This window comes from Panthera leo, chromosome F2, assembly GCF_018350215.1.
Source record: "Panthera leo isolate Ple1 chromosome F2, P.leo_Ple1_pat1.1, whole genome shotgun sequence".
NCBI lineage: Eukaryota > Metazoa > Chordata > Mammalia > Carnivora > Felidae > Panthera > Panthera leo.
Genome location: NC_056695.1, coordinates 34,437,404 through 34,457,977, shown reverse-complemented (window position 1 = coordinate 34,457,977; position 20,574 = coordinate 34,437,404). Strand labels below are relative to the sequence as shown.

The 20,574-nt window shown below is 38.5% G+C and overlaps 1 protein-coding gene across 7 annotated transcripts in view; it reads left to right on the top strand.

Annotated features, from left to right (window-relative positions):
• The window catches only part of CNGB3 (cyclic nucleotide gated channel subunit beta 3), a 280,338-nt gene that overhangs the window by 175,397 nt on the left and 84,367 nt on the right, over window positions 1–20,574 (top strand). For all 7 annotated transcript variants that reach the window (XM_042924242.1, XM_042924247.1, XM_042924245.1 and 4 more), the window contains 3 exons: window positions 11,407–11,552; window positions 13,577–13,729; window positions 14,725–14,933. In XM_042924242.1, the coding sequence (XP_042780176.1) occupies window positions 11,407–11,552; window positions 13,577–13,729; window positions 14,725–14,933 (508 nt within the window). The remainder of the gene's footprint in view (window positions 1–11,406; window positions 11,553–13,576; window positions 13,730–14,724; window positions 14,934–20,574) is intronic.

Sequence of the window (20,574 nt, the reverse complement as noted above, 5' to 3'; positions counted from 1 at the left end):
CTCTTCTGCTTAGAATCCTGCTATGCTTCCCCATTGGTCTCAACTGACCTTTCAAACCAAATCATAGGTGATTTGGGATTTTACATTAAATGTTTGAGCTTTTATTATTCTCCACAGAGCAGCAACTGATACACTTTTTCTCAGGCTGTATCCTTTGCCTTGAACATTTTCCCTCTACATTATCAATCAAAGTGCCATTCATCCTTCACTGCAAACTCATTCTTGACTGCCACCATCCATTTCACCTCGTCAAAAGTAGTCACCCCTTTGCATTATACTAAAGCAACAACCTTAATGGGAGAGTGGAGAATGGGTATCACTGGGTGTACATAAAAACTTTCCAAGAGTCTCAGTAAACACAAATAGTTTTGAAAGAATCAGTTTCAAGATCCACATCTTACGTATGTACTCTTTCTTAAAATTTATATCCTAGGGTACCTGGGTGGCTCAGTGGATCAGGTATCAGACTTCAGCTCAGGTCATAATCTCACGGTTCATGAGTTCAAGCCCCCTTCAGGGTCTCTGATGTCAGCACAGAGTCCGCTTTAGATCCTCTGTCCCCTTCTCTCTCTGCAGCCCCCAACTCATGTGCACACGCACGTGCTCTCTTGCTCTCAAAAATAACAATAAATAAACAAATATAAATAAATAAAAATGATATCCTGAATACTCCCACAGACCACAAGTTTCTCTTTTCTGCCTCCCCTTTCACGATGGCTTTTCTCTCCCTTTGCAAAAGAAAGGCCTACTTCTAACCCATCTCATTATTACTATGATGCATTCACCCTGGAGTGAGAAAGCTTCTGCAACCCCAAATGCAAGAACAATTGTCAAATATATGATTTTTTTTTTTTGCTTATATCTCTGATTGAATTTAAAGAAATGAAGACTACCACTATAATTCGATTTTTTTCATCAGCTTTTATTTTAAATGAGTGTTCTCTATACCCTTATCAAAAAAATTAAAACAGGAATAAATGTCACTCTAACAACTAATTTTTTATTCTCCCATAGATACATATACAAATTTTAACAGCCTCACTCATCTCAATAAGAGTTTTAATAAGACTTTCCTTCTATTTCTTTACTAAAATTTGTAAAATGTTTACATATTTATGTAAGATATGGTCCATCAAGGAATTATGAGGAATAATTCTTTTAAAAATATACGTTTAGTAATATGAACAAGAAATATCAAATATCACTCAAATGAAACATAGTTACATAAGGCATATCCATTGCTTCTCTCTCTACACCCGTTTGATTTTGTGTTTATCTCATGAAAATACATGACTTTTTATTCAGTCACAAAATTACCTAAAGAGAAATACATTCATAGCTTCTGCATATATGTCAGTAAGGGAGAAGATGAACAAGGATTACTCTTTAAGAGAGCTGGGGAGGGGTTCCGGAAGATGGCGGCGTAGGAGGACGCGGGGCTCACAGCGCGTCCTGCCGATCACTTAGATTCCACCTACACCCGCCTAAAGAACCCAGAAAACCGTCAGAGGATTAGCAGAACGGAGTCTCCGGAGCCAAGCGCAGACTAGAGGCCCACGGAAGAGGGTAGGAAGGGCGGCGAGGCGGTGCGCGCTCCACGGACTGGCGGGAGGGAGCCGGGGCGGAGGGGCGGCTCGCCGGCCAAGCAGAGCCCCCGAGTCTGGCTGGCAAAAGCGGAGGGGCCTGACAGACTGTGTTCCGACAGCAAGCGCGACTTAGCGTCTGGGAGGTCATAAGTTAACAGCTCTGCTCGGAAAGCGGGAAGGCTGGAGGACAAAGGGAGGGAGAGCTGCTGAGCCCCCGGACGGCAGAGCTCAGCTTGGCGGGGAACAAAGGCGCCAGCGCCATCTCCCCCGCCCATCCCCCAGCCAAAATCCCAAAGGGAACCAGTTCCTGCCAGGGAACTTGCTCGCTCCGCGCAAACACCCAACTCTGTGCTTCTGCGGAGCCAAACCTCCGGCAGCGGATCTGACTCCCTCCCGCTGCCACAGGGCTCCTCCTGAAGCGGATCACCTAAGGAGAAGGGAGCTAAGCCTGCCCCTCCAGCCCCCGTGCACCTTGCCTACCCACCCCAGCTAATACGCCAGATCCCCAGCACCACAAGCCTGGCAGTGTGCAAGTAGCCCAGACGGGACACGCCACCCCACAGTGAATCCCGCCCCTAGGAGAGGGGAAGAGAAGGCACACACCAGTCTGACTGTGGCCCCAGCAGTGGGCTGGGGGCAGACATCGGGTCGGACTGCGGCCCCGCCCACTAACTCCAGTTATACACCACAGCACAGGGGAAGTGCACTGCAGGTCCTCACCACGCCAGGGACTCTCCAAAATGACCAAACGGAAGAATTCCCCTCAGAAGAATCTCCAGGAAATAACAACAGCTAATGAACTGATCAAAAAGGATTTAAATAATATAACAGAAAGTGAATTTAGAATAATAGTCATAAAATTAATCGCTGGGCTTGAAAACAGTATACAGGACAGCAGAGAATCTCTTGCCACAAAGATCGAGGGACTAAGGAACAGTCACGAGGAGTTGAAAAACGCTTTAAACGAATTGCAAAACAAAATGGAATCCACGATGGCTCGGCTTGAAGAGGCAGAGGAGAGAATAGGTGAACTAGAAGATAAAGTTATGGAAAAAGAGGAAGCTGAGAGAAAGAGAGATAAAAAAATCCAGGAGTATGAGGGGAAAATTAGAGAACTAAGTGATACACTAAAAAAAAATAATATACGCATAATTGGTATCCCAGAGGAGGAAGAGAGAGGGAAGGGTGCTGAAGGGGTACTTGAACAAATTATAGCTGAGAACTTCCCTGAACTGGGGAAGGAAAAAGGCATTGAAATCCAAGAGGCACAGAGAACTCCCTTCAGACGTAACTTGAATCGACCTTCTGCACGACATATCATAGTGAAACTGGCAAAATACAAGGATAAAGAGAAAATTCTGAAAGCAGCAAGGGATAAACGTGCCCTCACATATAAAGGGAGACCTATAAGACTCGTGACTGATCTCTCCTTTGAAACTTGGCAGGCCAGAAAGGCTTGGCACGATATCTACAGTGTGCTAAACAGCAAAAATATGCAGCCAAGAATCCTTTATCCAGCAAGTCTGTCATTTAGAATAGAAGGAGAGATAAAGGTCTTCCCAAACAAACAAAAACTGAAGGAATTTGTCACCACGAAACCAGCCCTACAAGAGATCCTAAGGGGGATCCTGTGAGACAAAGTACCAGAGACATCACTACAAGCATAAAACATACAGACATCACAATGACTCTAAACCCTTATCTTTCTATAATAACACTGAATGTAAATGGATTAAATGCGCCAACTAAAAGACATAGGGTATCAGAATGGATAAAAAAACAAGACCCATCTATTTGCTGTCTACAAGAGACTCATTTTAGATCTGAGGACACCTTTAGATTGAGAGTGAGGGGATGGAGAACTATTTATCATGCTCCTGGAAGCCAAAAGAAAGCTGGAGTAGCCATACTTATATCAGACAAACTAGACTTTAAATTAAAGGCTGTAACAAGAGATGAAGAAGGGCATTATATAATAATCACAGGGTCTATCCACCAGGAAGAGCTAACTATTATAAATGTCTATGCACCAAATACCCGAGCCCCCAGATATATAAAACAATTACTCATAAACATAAGCAACCTTATTGATAAGAATGTGGTCATTGCAGGGGACTTTAACACCCCACTTACAGAAATGGATAGATCATCTAGACACACGGTCAATAAAGAAACAAGGGCCCTGAATGATACATTGGATCAGATGGACTTGACAGATATATTTAGAACTCTGCATCCCAAAGCAACAGAATATACTTTCTTCTCGAGTGCACATGGAACATTCTCCAAGATAGATCATATACTGGGTCACAAAACAGCCCTTCATAAGTTTACAAGAATTGAAATTATACCATGCATACTTTCAGACCACAATGCTATGAAGCTTGAAATCAACCACAGGAAAAAGTCTGGAAAACCTCCAAAAGCATGGAGGTTAAAGAACACCCTACTAACGAATGAGTGGGTCAACCAGGCAATTAGAGAAGAAATTAAAACATATATGGAAACAAACGAAAATGAAAATACAACAATCCAAACGCTTTGGGATGCAGCGAAGGCAGTCCTGAGAGGAAAATACATTGCAATCCAGGCCTATCTCAAGAAACAAGAAAAATCCCAAATACAAAATCTAACAGCACACCTAAAGGAAATAGAAGCAGAACAGCAAAGGCAGCCTAAACCCAGCAGAAGAAGAGAAATAATAAAGATCAGAGCAGAAATAAACAATATAGAATCGAAAAAAACTGTAGAGCAGATCAACGAAACCAAGAGTTGGTTTTTTGAAAAAATAAACAAAATTGACAAACCTCTAGCCAGGCTTCTCAAAAAGAAAAGGGAGATGACCCAAATAGATAAAATCATGAATGAAAATGGAATGATTACAACCAATCCCTCAGAGATACAAACAATTATCAGGGAATACTATGAAAAATTATATGCCAGCAAATTGGACAACCTGGAAGAAATGGACAAATTTCTAAATACCCACACTCTTCCAAAACTCAATCAGGAGGAAATAGAAAGCTTGAACAGACCCATAACCAGCGAAGAAATTGAATCGGTTATCAAAAATCTCCCAACAAATAAGAGTCCAGGACCAGATGGCTTCCCAGGGGAGTTCTACCAGACATTTAAAGCAGAGATAATACCTATCCTTCTCAAGCTATTCCAAGAAATAGAAAGGGAAGGAAAACTTCCAGACTCATTCTATGAAGCCAGTATTACTTTGATTCCTAAACCAGACAGAGACCCAGTAAAAAAAGAGAACTACAGGCCAATATCCCTGATGAATATGGATGCAAAAATTCTTAATAAGATACTAGCAAATCGAATTCAACAGCATATAAAAAGAATTATTCACCATGATCAAGTGGGATTCATTCCTGGGATGCAGGGCTGGTTCAACATTCGCAAATCGATCAACGTGATACATCACATTAACAAAAAAAAAGAGAAGAACCATATGATCCTGTCAATCGATGCAGAAAAGGCCTTTGACAAAATCCAGCACCCTTTCTTAATAAAAACCCTTGAGAAAGTCGGGATAGAAGGAACATACTTAAAGATCATAAAGGCCATTTATGAAAAGCCCACAGCTAACATCATCCTCAACGGGGAAAAACTGAGAGCTTTTTCCCTGAGATCAGGAACACGACAGGGATGCCCACTGTCACCGCTGCTCTTTAATATAGTGCTGGAAGTTCTAGCATCAGCAATCAGACAACAAAAGGAAATCAAAGGCATCAAAATTGGCAAAGATGAAGTCAAGCTTTCGCTTTTTGCAGATGACATGATATTATACATGGAAAATCCGATAGACTCCACCAAAAGTCTGCTAGAACTGATACATGAATTCAGCAAAGTTGCAGGATACAAAATCAATGTGCAGAAATCAGTTGCATTCTTATACACTAACAATGAAGCAACAGAAAGACAAATGAAGAAACTGATCCCATTCACAATTGCACCAAGAAGCATAAAATACCTAGGAATAAATCTAACCAAAGATGTAAAAGATCTGTATGCTGAAAACTATAGAAAGCTTATGCAGGTAATTGAAGAAGATATAAAGAAATGGAAAGACATTCCCTGCTCATGGATTGGAAGAATAAATATTGTCAAAATGTCAATACTACCCAAAGCTATCTACACATTCAATGCAATCCCAATCAAAATTGCACCAGCATTCTTCTCGAAACTAGAACAAGCAATCCTAAAATTCATATGGAACCACAAAAGGCCCCGAATAGCCAAAGTCATTTTGAAGAAGAAGACCAAAGCAGGAGGCATCACAATCCCAGACTTTAGCCTCTACTACAAAGCTGTCATCATCAAGACAGCATGGTATTGGCATAAAAACAGACACATAGACCAATGGAATAGAATAGAAACCCCAGAACTAGACCCACAAACGTATGGCCAACTCATCTTTGACAAAGCAGGAAAGAACATCCAATGGAAAAAAGACAGTCTCTTTAACAAATGGTGCTGGGAGAACTGGACAGCAACATGCAGAAGGTTGAAACTAGACCACTTTCTCACACCATTCACAAAAATAAACTCAAAATGGATAAAGGACCTGAATGTGAGACAGGAAACCATCAAAACCTTAGAGGAGAAAGCAGGAAAAGACCTCTCTGACCTCAGCCGTAGCAATCTCTTACTCGGCACATCCCCAAAGGCAAGGGAATTAAAAGCAAAAGTGAATTACTGGGACCTTATGAAGATAAAAAGCTTCTGCACAGCAAAGGAAACAACCAACAAAACTAAAAGGCAACCAACGGAATGGGAAAAGATATTTGCAAATGACACATCGGACAAAGGGCTAGTATCCAAAATCTATAAAGAGCTCATCAAACTCCACACCCGAAAAACAAATAACCCAGTGAAGAAATGGGCAGAAAACATGAATAGACACTTCTCTAAAGAAGACATCCGGATGGCCAACAGGCACATGAAAAGATGTTCAACGTCGCTCCTTATCAGGGAAATACAAATCAAAACCACTCTCAGATATCACCTCACGCCAGTCAGAGTGGCCAAAATGAAGAAATCAGGAGACTATAGATGCTGGCGAGGATGTGGAGAAACGGGAACCCTCTTGCACTGTTGGTGGGAATGCAAATTGGTGCAGCCGCTCTGGAAAGCAGTGTGGAGGTTCCTCAGAAAATTAAAAATAGACCTACCCTATGACCCAGCAATAGCACTGCTAGGAATTTATCCAAGGGATACAGGAGTACTGATGCATAGGGGCACCTGTACCCCAATGTTTATAGCGGCACTCTCAACAATAGCCAAATTATGGAAAGAGCCTAAATGTCCATCAACTGATGAATGGATAAAGAAACTGTGGTTTATATACACAATGGAATACTACGTGGCAATGAGAAAAAATGAAATATGGCCTTTTGTAGCAACATGGATGGAACTGGAGAGTGTGATGCTAAGTGAAATAAGCCATACAGAGAAAGACAGATACCATATGGTTTCACTCTTATGTGGATCCTGAGAAACATAACAGAAACCCATGGGGGAGGGGAAGGAAAAAAAAAAAAAAAAAAAAAAGAGGTTAGAGTGGGAGAGAGCCAAAGCATTAGAGACTGTTGGAAAACTGAGAACAAACTGAGGGTTGATGGGGGGTGGGAGGGAGGGCAGGGTGGGAGGGAGGACAGGGTGGGTGATGGGTATTGAGGAGGGCACCTTTTGGGATGAGCACTGGGTGTTGTATGGAAACCAATTTGACAGTAAATTTCATATATTAAAAAATAAAAAAAATAAAAAAAAAAAATAATAAAAAATAAAGTAGATAACACAGAAAAAAAAAAAAAAAAAAAAAAAAAAAAAAAGAGAGCTGGGGAAAAAAGAAAAGATGAAATAAATGGACATAAAACGCTCAACTAATACAAAAAGAAAAATATATCGTAGTTGAAATATAGACATGCATTTGAAATGCTGGCATGCTTTCTAATATAATTTTCAGCACTTTAATCATGAGGTAGGTTTGCACAATAAAAACTAGTGTGATTAAGTGGCAATTATATGGTCAATTAGGGCTTATCGATGATTCAGGAAAAAAGAAAAAAACACTCTCCTTAGGTCTTAAGGTTTGGATTAGATATTTTGACAGTTCGAATACCTGCCTTTACAGTTAATGATCCAGCAAGTCTCAACTTCACTTTTTATAGATTTTTTTTAGTGCACTGAGGCACATCACATAAGGTCAAACAAGAGGTTGGAAGTAGTGAGTTTATTTATTCAATAAGCATTTATTGAAAACTTACCTTGTCCTAGGTCTTGTGGAATATAAAGAAAACACGGTTTCTGACCTTGAGAACTTCAGTCTATAATGATATCATCTACATACATCTCTTCACACATCCCATATACACTGATGACCACCAAGGTCTTATCCCCAGAAAATGTCTTCTGGGAGGCACAAAATCCTATCACACAAGGTCCTACAAACATCTTAAATTGAACATGCACACACACACACACAAAAACTCATTTTTCCACACACCCTCTATATACAAACATCTTTCTGAGTTCCTCATTATATTAATGGCATCTTCATGAAGCTAGACTCTTGTAATACAAACTTAGAAGTTATTCTTGATTTCTTATTTGGATTATTCAGAAGATCCAGAAAGATCAAATCCTTTTCTTTCTGGCTCTAAATTATTTCTTTAATCCTTCTCTTTTCCCGTAACAGTTCTAACCTAACCCATTCACTTCTTTCCTTGTGTCGATCCATTTACACTGCTCCTCTTCAACTCTGCCGCTATTTCTGGGTCTCTAAAACTTCTATCTGCTCATACACCTCATTTGCTTAATACTCTACATTGGCTCCCATTAACCTATAGATTAATGTCCAAACTCCTAATAAATCATGTAGGAACCATCATAATCTGACCCCACTCACCTTTCAGGACCTAACCACCACCACTCCTACTACCTCTGCTACCTGGCCTCCTCCATATACTTACTCTGTTCCAGTCACCCCCACAATACTTGCTGAATGTGTTATGTTTTTTCACATTTCTGAACGTATTATTCTCAATGCCTCGAAGGTCCTTCTTTCATTTCTCTGTCAAAGGCCTTCTAAACATTTCAGACTTAAGATGCTTTCTCTGTGAAACCCTTCCTTGATTCCCCAGGCCAAGTTTAGTATGAACATAGCACTTTGTACATATATTTGTTATTTATTAGGTACTCATTTACATCCTTACTTCCCCCATTAAACTATGAACATCCGTAGGGTTACAGTCTAATTCATCTTTTTATTCCATTACATAAAGTAGAAACTCAACAGTCTGATGGATGAATAAACTCCTAGGCATACTAAGAAGAAATCTGTGAAATGATATATATAACACTTCTTAATCAGAAAAAAAAATTCTAGTTTTGTAGACCTCATATCCCCTACTTCTATATTGTCTAAGATGTACCAGTCTTCCACTGCATCTCAGTCTTCGCCATTCTTGAGAAGGCTTTTAAAGCTTTTAGTGTGACACACTTAAAGAATCTTGATGCTGAGGAGTGCTTGGGTGGTTCAGTTGGTTAAGCGTCTGACTTCGAATCAGGTCATGAGCTCACACTTCGTGGGTTCGAGCCCCGTGTCGAGCTCTGTGCTGACAGCCTGGAGCTCGTTTCAGATTCTGTGTCTCCCTCTCTCTCTCTGCCCCTCCCCTGTTTATGCTCTGTCTCTGTCTCAAAAATAAATAAACATTAAAAAAATTTTTTTTAAAAGAATGTTGATGCTCAGGCAGGACTTTTGACATATAAAAGAGGCATAAATTATACTATGATAATAAGAAAGAAAGACACACCGATGGTCTGGGAATCTGTAAACAATTATAGATATGATATATTTCTGTTCATGATAGAGAATGGAGATTAGTAGAGAGGGGCTCATACTAGGGTTCTTTTTAAATAGAATCCACAGTGGGTGGTGCCTGGTGGCTCAGTCAGTTAAGCGTCCGGCCTCAGCTCAGGTCATGATCTCATGGTTTGTGAGTTTGAGCCCTGCAGGCTCTGTGCTGACAGCTGGGAGCCTGGAGGCTGCTTAGGATTCTATGTCTCCCTCTGTCTCTTTCCCTCCTCCACTCACACTGCCTCTCTCTCTCTCTCTCTCTCTCTCTCTCCTTCTCTCTCTCTCTCTCCCTCTCTCAAGAATAAATAAAGATGAATTTTTTTAAATAGAATCCACAGATTACCCAGCTCCAATGTGAACCGCATCAGTTCCAGTTTGGAAGTGAGATGGAAAGGGGAGATATGGATGTGAGGAGGTGAGAATGGATAGAACCTATATGGGTCTGCGTAGACACAGTGTCAGACTTCAGAAGGAAGGTAGAGAGAACGAGTTAGAAGTCTGAGGAAAATCTGTCAAGGAACTCAGATCTTTAGGAAGTATACTAATTCATATCTTATACCCTGTACTTATTTTTTGTTTGTTTGTTTTCTTAGAAGGGAAGTGCATTAACGCACACTAGATATATTCATTTTCTACTGCTGCATAAGAAATTATTACAAACTAGGTAACTTCAAACAATACCATTTAATAGCTCACACTGCCATAAGTCAAAAATCTGGGTGAGGCTAGGTTCTCTGTTTAAGGTCTCTCAAAGCTGAAATGAAGGTATCAGCCAGGCTTGGCTAGTCTCTTACCTGGAGGCAGCAGAGAAGAATCTACTTCCAAGCTCATTCAAATTATTGGCAGAATTCAGCTCCATGCGGTTGTAGGACTGAAGTCCTTGTTTTCTTGTTATCAGCTAGCCTGAGACAGTCTCTGCTCCTAGAAGCTTCATGTAATTCTCATGAGGGGGCTCCTTTATTCTTCAAAGCCAAAAATTGTTAATTTCTCTCAAGTAGAATTGCCCTTATGCTTCAAACCTGTAACTTTCTGCTCTATCACCAGCTACAGAAACTCTCTGCTTTTAAAGGGCTTATCTGATTACATCAGGCCCATTTGTATAAATTTCTTACCTTTAAGTCAACTAAGCTATATAGCACACACTAATTATGAAAGCAAAATCCACCATATTTATTGTCTCCAGGATTATGCAGGACAAGTACACCAGGGGGCCACCTTAGAATTCTGCCTACATGATGATCTCACAGTTTGTGAGATCAAGCCTGCTTCAGGCTCCATGCTATCAGGCCTGATCCTCTCTCTCCTTCTCTCTCTCTTTCTCTGCCCTTCTCTCTCTCTCTCTCTCTCTCTCACTCTTGCTCTCAAAATAAATAAATAAACCTTTAAAAAAAAATAGAATTCTACCTACAATGCCAGGTAATGTTTCTTTTTTTTTTTTTTCTTCTAATGATGCAATTAAATGTCAGAATCACAGTCCTCAAGATCTAATAGAGTCAAGAATGGACATTTGTTATTTGTGGATTCTAATATTTCATTGGTAAATCTGTATTCCACCAACACTGTTCCATCAAACTTAATTTTTTTAATATTTATTTATTTTTGAGAGAGACAGAGACAGAATGTGAGTGAGTGAGGGGCAGAGAGAGAGGGAGACACAGAAGCAAAAGCAGGCTCCAGGCTCTGAGCTATCAGCACAGAGCCTGACACGGGGCTTGAACTCACGAGCTGTGAGATCATGACCTGAGCCAAAGCTGGACGCTCAACCCACTGAGCCACCCAGGCGCCCCCATCAAACTTAAGTTTTAAATTGTTCTATTCACTTGTAGAAAGGAGCAAATAATTGTCTGAGATCTATAAGGAGTGTGAAAAAACTTAATTTCTCCCTTGTATGTACTTCTTCATGGATCCATCTCTATCACCATTTTTTTCCTCATTTTGTCCAAAAAGCGAACCACATGAAGCCCCTGTTATAAATGAGTATGCTGATGCCCAGCTACACAACTTGGTGAGAAGGATGCGTCAAAGAACAATCCTCTACAAGAAAAAGTTGGTAGAAGGAGATATATCCTCACCTGAAGCCAGCCCCCAAACTGGTAAGCATTGTTACTCAAAGTACTGGAAAGAAAAAAATTATGAAGGGGCATGTGTTTTCAAATATCTTAGCTTGGGGTCCCCCAAAAGCAGACCCTGCGACAATGATTTAAGTACAGATAGTTTGTATTGAAGGTGATCCAGGAAGGTGAGAGCAGATAAGAGAGATGGAGATAGGAGTTAAGACAATAAAGACGTATTGATGAGATGGCTTCTTCTGTAGGCCCTAGGACTTGATCCAGCTGAAAAACTATGTGGATCACACTTAAGAATTCTCCTGAGAAACCTCCACACTGTTTTCCAGTGGTTGCATCAATACATATATTCCCACCAACAATGCACATGATCCCCCCTTCTCCACATCCTCACAAACACTTGTTATTTCTTGTCCTTTTGATACTAGCTATTCTGACTGGTGTGAGGTGATATCTCATTGTGGTTTAGAATTGCATTGGCGTGATGCTGAGTAATGTTAAGCATCTTTTCATGTGTCTGTTGGCCATCTGTATGTCTTCTTTGGGAAAAAATGTCTATTCAGGTCCTCTGCCCATTTTTTAATCAGATTGTGTGGAAGGTTTTTTGGTGTTGAGTTGTATAAGTACTTTACATATTTTGGAGAAAGCAGCTGGGGTATCAATCCACCAACTGTTTTCCATTGGCTGAAGGTTGTTGCTGGGGCATGTTGCTAAGTCTCCAACACTTTAAGTAAGCCGCTCAGAGAAACCCTGAAGAAGAGAGACACAGGGAGCCCTCTGCACATGACCTCTGGACCCACCGTATATGAACAAGCCAACAGCAATATCCACGATAGCAAGTTTTATTGTAAATATTAATTAAGAATACCCTTTATACACAAAGCATTTATTATAAAAATATAAGAACACTATCTGAATATACAACATAGTAGAGAACATCAATAAACTAATCACATGGGGGGCAATCATCAGCTTCCCTAATAATTTCAGAAATGTGTTTATGAAAAATTAATAAATACAATAAAGTAGAGCACAAAAGTGATATATATTATGAATACATCTTTATAAAAATATTTATGTATATATAGAGAGAGAGAGACAAAAATAGAAGAAAGGTTGTTTAATAACAGTTAAATAAAAATTAAACTGTTAACATATAGAGTTAAGGGTTTCCTTTATAAGGAAAATTCTGTATAAGGTAAATTGGATTTTTAAAATAAACTACAGGGGATCCTGGATGGCTCAGTCAGCTAAGTGTCTCACTCTTGATTTCAGCTCTGGTCATGATCTCAGGGTCAGGAGACCGAGCCCCACATTGGGCTCTGCACTGAATGCAGAGCCTGCTTTGGATTCTCTCTCTGCCCCTTCTCTGCTCATACATGTTCTCTCTCTCTCTCTCAAAATAAACAAATTAACATTTTTTAAATAAGTAAAAAATAAACTACATATTGTATAGTAATTTCTTTTTGAAAAGAAAAGGCAGTCATTGTATTTTGATAAACTATGTTGAAAAAATATTTTGAGCTTTATTTATTCATAACTTGAAAGATATGTGCAAAACCCAAGAAGCATGAAACTAAAACCTTTAGAATGATGTAAATTTTTAATGTTTCTTTTCAATGTAAACCTAAGGACTGACTTTATGCTACAAAATATGTAAGAATTAAGCTTGTACTTAAAATATCCTATTTGTGGTGTGCCTGGCTGGCTCAGTCAGTAGATCATGTGACTCTTGATCTCAAGGTTGTGAGTTTGAGTCCCACATTGTGTGTGGAGATTACACTAAATAAATAAAATAATATATCCCATTTGTAACACCTGTAGGATAATTTACTAGTAAGCTTTAAATCTGTTTATTTCCAAATTCCAGTGTTTTCCTTACATGGATATTGTCATTAATGTCACTGATTTCAATGTCAAAACATGCTTTATCTGCCTATATTGAGATGGGAAGATTCTGAAATGTTCTGACTTTGAGAAATCCAAGCTTTTTCTCATTTAGCTAACCTGACTTCTTAAAAATGTGTTTATCTCTTTTTTCCCCTATAAAGCAAAGCCCACAGCTGTACCATCAACACAAGAAAGCAGTGCTAAGCTAAAAGAAGAACATTACTATCACATATTGTGTTTTAAATTCCAGAAGATGCCTCTGACAGAGTATCTAAAGCAAATTAGACTTCCAAGAAGCATAGATTCATACACAGGTACCATCAAAGGGTGAAATTCTCAGTGGGAGGGCTGGCTATTATCAAGAACTCATGTAACCCAAAGTCACCAATGACTTCCTTTTTTCCCTAGCCCACATTCTAAATCTGTCTAGAAAGCAGAACATAAACTATATCAAATATGCAATGGACTGTTTGCGCCTCTCTGGTGAAAGCAAGAGATAAAATATTCCTGCCTATTTTTAAAATGTATGCCAGAATAATGTGAAGTAAAGTAAATGTATAATCACCAAAATAAATAGATGATAGATAGATACATAGATAGATACATAGATAGATGGATAGATAGATAGATAGATAGATAGATATAAAAAGCAGTCCAGGGTCTATTCTGCCAGTAATTACTTCTGAAAAGAAAGCTCCAAAGTATTCAGTGATATGTACACCCACACCCCTCCCTAAAAAAGTAATTATAAAGTATCTATCTTCTTCCATCCTTTCACATTGTTAATTATTCTAACTGAACAAATCCCCTCCTGTGGCCTCCCTCCAGCAGAAGAAAGCAATTGTGAAAGGACATGGACTGTGTTAATGGACCAATTCTCTGCCCTCTCACATCAGCCATACTCATTCAGGCAAGATGTGGCTTTTTTGTCTACCTGCCCTGGGTGATCCTGAAGTTTAACTCCTGATGCAGAAAAGGCTTACTGCCGCAGTTATCCAAACAGGGCACCTCTGACTTCCCCTGAGTCTCCTCTTCCTTGATCCATATAGCATACTTACTTGTGGGGACAGACTCAGCATGGCCACTTCTTGGCAAAGAAGAAGGCCTTTCTCCAATGTTAGAAGAGCTGATAAGATCACTCAATATCCCTTGTAAAACCCAGTGCTTTCGACTCTAAAGGCAGAATTGTACTGAATGTTAATAGAACCTTTTACAGTAATTTTCTTATCTCCAGAGGACATTGCTCCAACATTACCATTACAAGAGAGTCTTTTTTAATGCTTATTACATGCCATTTGGATTTTTCTAGATCGACTCTATCTCCTGTGGCTCTTGCTTGTCACCATTGCCTATAACTGGAACTGCTGGTTTATACCACTGCGCCTTGTCTTTCCGTATCAAACACCAGACAACACACGCTACTGGTTTATTACAGACATCATATGTGATATCATCTACCTTTGTGATATGCTATTAATCCAGCCCAGACTCCAGTTTATAAAAGGAGGAAACATAATAGTAAGTGGGTCTGGGGAGAAGCAGAAACTGACAAATGAATATCAGATTGGACAACAAAAAAATAAATTAACAACACTGTTTATTTAATATCCGACTGTTTCTGTCTGTATGAGTCTTTAACCACTAAAAACCACCAGTATAACAACAACAACAACAACAACAACAACAACACAACCCTTGAGGATTCACTGTGTTCTGGGGACCATGCATCTCCCTGTGCTTTAGTTTCCTCATCTTAAAAATAGTAATAAAATAGTACCTTCACAATGTTGATGGCAAGACTAAATGAAATGATGCATGTAAAGTGCCTCGAGCTATGTCTGATGCCTCATGAGTGCATTTATTTACACTGCCTCACCTAATCCTTCCAGTCACCCTATAAAGAAGATGTTATTGTCAACCCCATATACAGGAGATGAAACTGAGGTTTGGAGAGGGTAGATGATTGCTCAAGGCACAAAGCTAAGAAAGTAGTTGAGACAAGATTCGAACCTAGACCTTTACTCCAAAACCCATGTTCATTACAACTGCACCATGTTGGTTCATGTTGGTAAGTTTTTCAGACTTTGATAATATGTGACGATAGAAAGATAATACCAGGTCTGAAATGTCAAAAATATACACATACTTTACCTAAATAATGTAAAAAAAAAGTATGAATTATCAATGCAAAAAGAAGTAATTTAATATATATTTCTCTAGTAATCAAGCTTCATATAGTCCACGAGGCAGGTACTTTCTACCACATTGGAATCTACCATTCACCTCAATATTTTTTTTAAATAAGGCAGGTATTATTTCACACATAAAAGTCTACTCAACCTCCTCAGGAGATAGCCTGATGTTGTTCAAAAGCCCTAGTCTGTAAGATTTTTAGGACACAGACTGTATCCTGTTTTTATAACTGTATAGTCAGCACTGAGCACAGCACCTGTACATAGTACAAAAAACAAATCTAAAGTGTTAGGCCTTGACACTTTGGGAAAACCTAACTTAAAAAGAAGAGAAAAGCTGTCATGACCCTTTAAATCAGTATAGATTCACTGCAATGTCCAATATAGTGGCCACTAGCCAGATGTGTCTGTTCAAATTTCAATTTAAATTAATTAAGATTAAATAACATTACAAATTCACGTTTCCTAGCCACACTATCCATATTTTCAGTGCCCAATTTTCATTTGGCTAGAGGCTACCATATCCGAGAACACAGAATATTCCCACCATTGCAGAATGTGCTATTAGATAGTACTATAACAATAAGCCATCAAGTTCTTCATCAAAAGAGCCAGACTGTAAGTAGGAAACCACACAGCCTGCAGACAGGTACAAATCACAAGCACAAAAAACACACCAGTTGTTTTGTGATTTTTTTTAAATTAATATGGCATCTACTGGCTTATATTCTTTTCACTCTTCCACTTTCCAGACTCATCACATCCCAGTTCTCATCATCAAATGCAGTGGCTTACCTCAGAAACTAGCATTCTTACCCTTAGGAGAAATTATCTTCTCCTAGATTTATCCTCAGTTTTGAGGGAATTTCATAAGCAATCCTGTCAGTCTAAGACAGAAACAGAAGAATATGTTTTCACAAGCACATACCCAAATCTTAAAGCCTCTACTCTCCAACCCCTTCCTCAACTAACTAGAAGGATGCCTCCTTTCCAACTGGTGTCCATGTCACAATCTCTGTGAGGGCGGCACAGAACAGATCCTCCAGTGGATCTGTCACAGTAGGAAGAGCAGACCAGTGGAATATATGGCACCGTGGTTGAAACATATTTTTAAAGAATACAGGTGGGTTCCTTCATCTCCCAAATATTTTCTTTTGAATCTCCAAACAATCTTAAATTATCAAAAAGCTAAAAGGAGTAATTTTGGTTATTGTTGTTTTATTTTAGAAAAAATTTTATTTGCTGAAGAAATCCTCCTATTATTTGAAAGTTTTCATAGAAAGAAATTCTGAAGGCAAGAGCTAAGGCTGTAACAAAAATCTATTCAAAATATTCCTTGTGTGGACTTCAGAGCACTAGTCAGCTCACCAGCACTATCCCCAGAGCTCACTGGCAGTTTGATGAATGATGATGATGGTGTACAAATAAGAAGTAAACAACACACAAAAAAAGAGTGCTAATTTCAACCTCCATTAGATGCACAAGGGGGGAGAAAATCAATGTTTGACAAATGGAAAATGACAAAATCAGTAAGGGGAGACTTATTTTCAATTTTCTAAAAGGGCTTTACACACAATGGAGTGTTAAAAACAAGAAAAATAACCAATAAAAACACACTCAACGGACTCTATTTAAAATGCATTATCACAAACTACAAATACAGAGCAGGAACTAATTGCTTTGTTTGTTCAAAAGAAGTTTAATGGTTTCTTTAATTTAGGATAGGTAGTGTTAGCCTTTGAAACTTGATTACATTTTGGTAAGAAGACTATGCAAGTTGAGAACCCAAACTAAAGATCTAACTACATTTAGCTATCTCTACTACCTTTGGTGTACAGAGACAAATTATTCATTCACTCATTCATTCATTCAACAAACATTTATTAAATACTTACAGTTTCCAGGTATTTCAAGGCTGGAGAATGGGAATATTAGTTCCCCAAGGCCTTGAAAAGTAGGTAACGAACAGATTGAAGTGCTAAAGGCCACAATATAGGGAATTGGAAGGGTTTACAAGTTTTTCACAGCATTTATTTGAATATCTTTATTCTGAAAATTGTGCTATTCAAATAGAGAACAAAATTTTGTATCAAAGACCAACTCTCTTGCTGTTACTTTCCTTTATAGACTGCAGAAATAGAGCTGGAAATGGCAATGAGGATTACTGAGATAGGAGACTCTCATACATACAACAATGCTAAACCTACCAATCACAACAATCCATGGAAATGCTCAGCGCCATCTAGTGACAATGCCAATCAGGCCTGCCATTATTGTCAACCACTTTTGGCACTTCATCTTCTCAGTTACTCTTTATAAACTCACCTAAAGAAAATTAATCACTCCCTTCTCTGAGCTCTGTACACTTTATTCATAATTCTGTTATTTAACTGTTAAGTAAAAATTGGGTTAATTATGATATAGTAGAAACAAACAGACCAGGGTCAAATTCCATCTCTGAAATTTAGTAATAGCATTATTTAAAGAAAATGCATTTACCTTTCATCCATAAAATGGGAATTATAATACCCACCTCATAAACCTATTGTGAAGAATAAGACAATGTGTACACTGAGGCCAGACTCTGGAGTCTAAAAGATATACAGTAAGTTGTTGAATGAATCAAATGAATGAATATCCACACATTTAACTTCCCTTATTGTCTCCTATTTTTATATGTAGCTCTCTTTCTTACCTGGTAATAAGTTTCTTGAGATAAGGACAGTATTCAATTCATTTGCCTATTTTAGGAATTCAGAGAGTATATCCAAGAAATGTTTGAAGGAGTGAATGAATGGCAAACTTGGTTCAAGAATCTTCTTTCCTTGAATAATTATTTAATCTGCATTGTAGTTGTTTCAGATGATATTACTATTTTTTGAAACATTTCTATCTGTTCTATATGAAATTATGGAGTTTCTATGAATTATTTTTCAGAAGAAGTAAATATAATCATACCTGGGTAAAGCTTCTTCACAAACTATCTGTTGGAAGAGGATTTAGGTGCAGTCAGCATATCTATCCTTCATAAAGTAAGCCTCCCCTGAAAAAAATGTTGCCGGCATAATGACAAGGCTTAAAAGAGAGAAAGAGAATTAAATAGGGCAACATTTTTTAAATAAGTGCCTAATTGTTAGCAGTAAGCATGCAGATCCTCATACAACTAATAATACCTAATTTATTTAGTGCTCCAAAGAAAATTTTAGAATCACTAGATGGCATTTCCTCTACTATAACAAGTTTTAGTTTCATTTACGTTTATTCAATTATAGGATCATAAACAAGCCTAAAAGTAAAGGGATAAAAGTGCTAAAATCATTCTTCCAAGGTTGGAGGAGAGGGTGGTATTTTATCCTCATAGCACTTGAAATTTATCTGTCAGTCCCAGATGAGCTTTGAAAGAGCTGACTGATTTTACTCAAGCTCAGTACATGATTCAACTTAAACTACTGTCTAGGTCTTACCAGTGGCTAAATAAGTCATTGTGTTTCACAGTAAAATCATTAGATGAGCATGTCTTATATTTTTTCTAATATATTTCTGTAAGATACAGTATATGTGCATGGGTAAAAATTATAGCCAAAAAATGTGAGGGGAACAGGAATTGGTGAGTTGGCTAACCAGTATTTAGCATTGCTTGGCAGTAGTTTAAAACTTCTGAGCTTGGACAGTCTGGATGATAACTGTTAGAAGACACTGCTTCCATGTGTCCAAATTACAATACTTTGGTCAGATCATTAGTAATACATAGACAATTCCTCCCTACCTATAACGAAAATATAAGAGTATAAATCCAGTATTAGCATTAATTCTTTTAGATCTGAAGAGTGACAAATGCTTCTTCATCTATCGCTTATCATATATTTATTGGGCACCTACTATGTGCTAAATGTTGCATTAGAAACTGGAAAAAGAAGACAAAGATATGGACCCCCTTAAGTAACTCACCCTATGAAGGACAGACACACAAAAGGAAAATGGTAAGGTTTTGTAATGTGAGTCATGACAGAGGTGAGCCCTAGGGGTTATGAGGTACAGAGAAAACCATGTGAAGGAGAGGACACCTGGTCCAAATCTTGATGAATGAATTTCCATTATCTGCACATCTCCATCCCACAAAAAAGGGAAAAAAGATAAGTTCCAAGCTCTGAGAATAGCAAAGTCACAAAAGTGAGAAACTGATGCATCTGAGGAACTGCTGAATAAAGTGGATATGGGATGCTGCAGGAGGTGAGTGAGACAAAGTAGAGACTTATAGACTATGAAAGGGAGTTTGTTTGTTTGTTTTTAAGTCATGTAGAAACAGAGGATTTCACATAAATGGTGATTGTTAAGTAATCTGATTTACTGAGATCATCTAGCTGCAATTATAGAATGGATCAAGGGGAACAAGACTATAGCAAAGAGACCCATGCCAAAAGAAGAGAATGGACATCAGAAAAGTGTAGGAAGAAGAATCATAGAATTGGTTTCTGGTTGGATGAGGACTGAGGGAAAATGAGTGGTCTAGGATCACTGACCAATATAGATGAGGATGCTCATAGGATACTCAAGAGGAGGAGGTGGGAGGATGATTAGGCTTGAGGGGAATGGAGAATCATGATGAATTCAGGTCTGATATAAATTAAATTTGAGATAAGCAGAATTGCTAAGTGAAGAAGACAATAGGCAGTTGTTTGTGTGGGTCAATATCTCCAGAAAGTGATATTAGATGGCAGTAGATCTTTGTTAGCATCAATGTACATGGGTATATTTGAAACCATTTAAGTGGGTGAAGTTTTCTAGGAAGCAAGTATAAAGAGGGGGAGAAGAGAGCTAAGTCCTGGGGAATGTTGCCGTTTAAATGGCTAGCCCTGGAATTAAAGGGAAAAAAAAGTCACCAAATAGTTAGAACTGAAGACGTAAATGAAAAATGGCATTACAGATTCTTTGGAAAGAAAAAGTTTCAAAGACAAATATCAAATGTT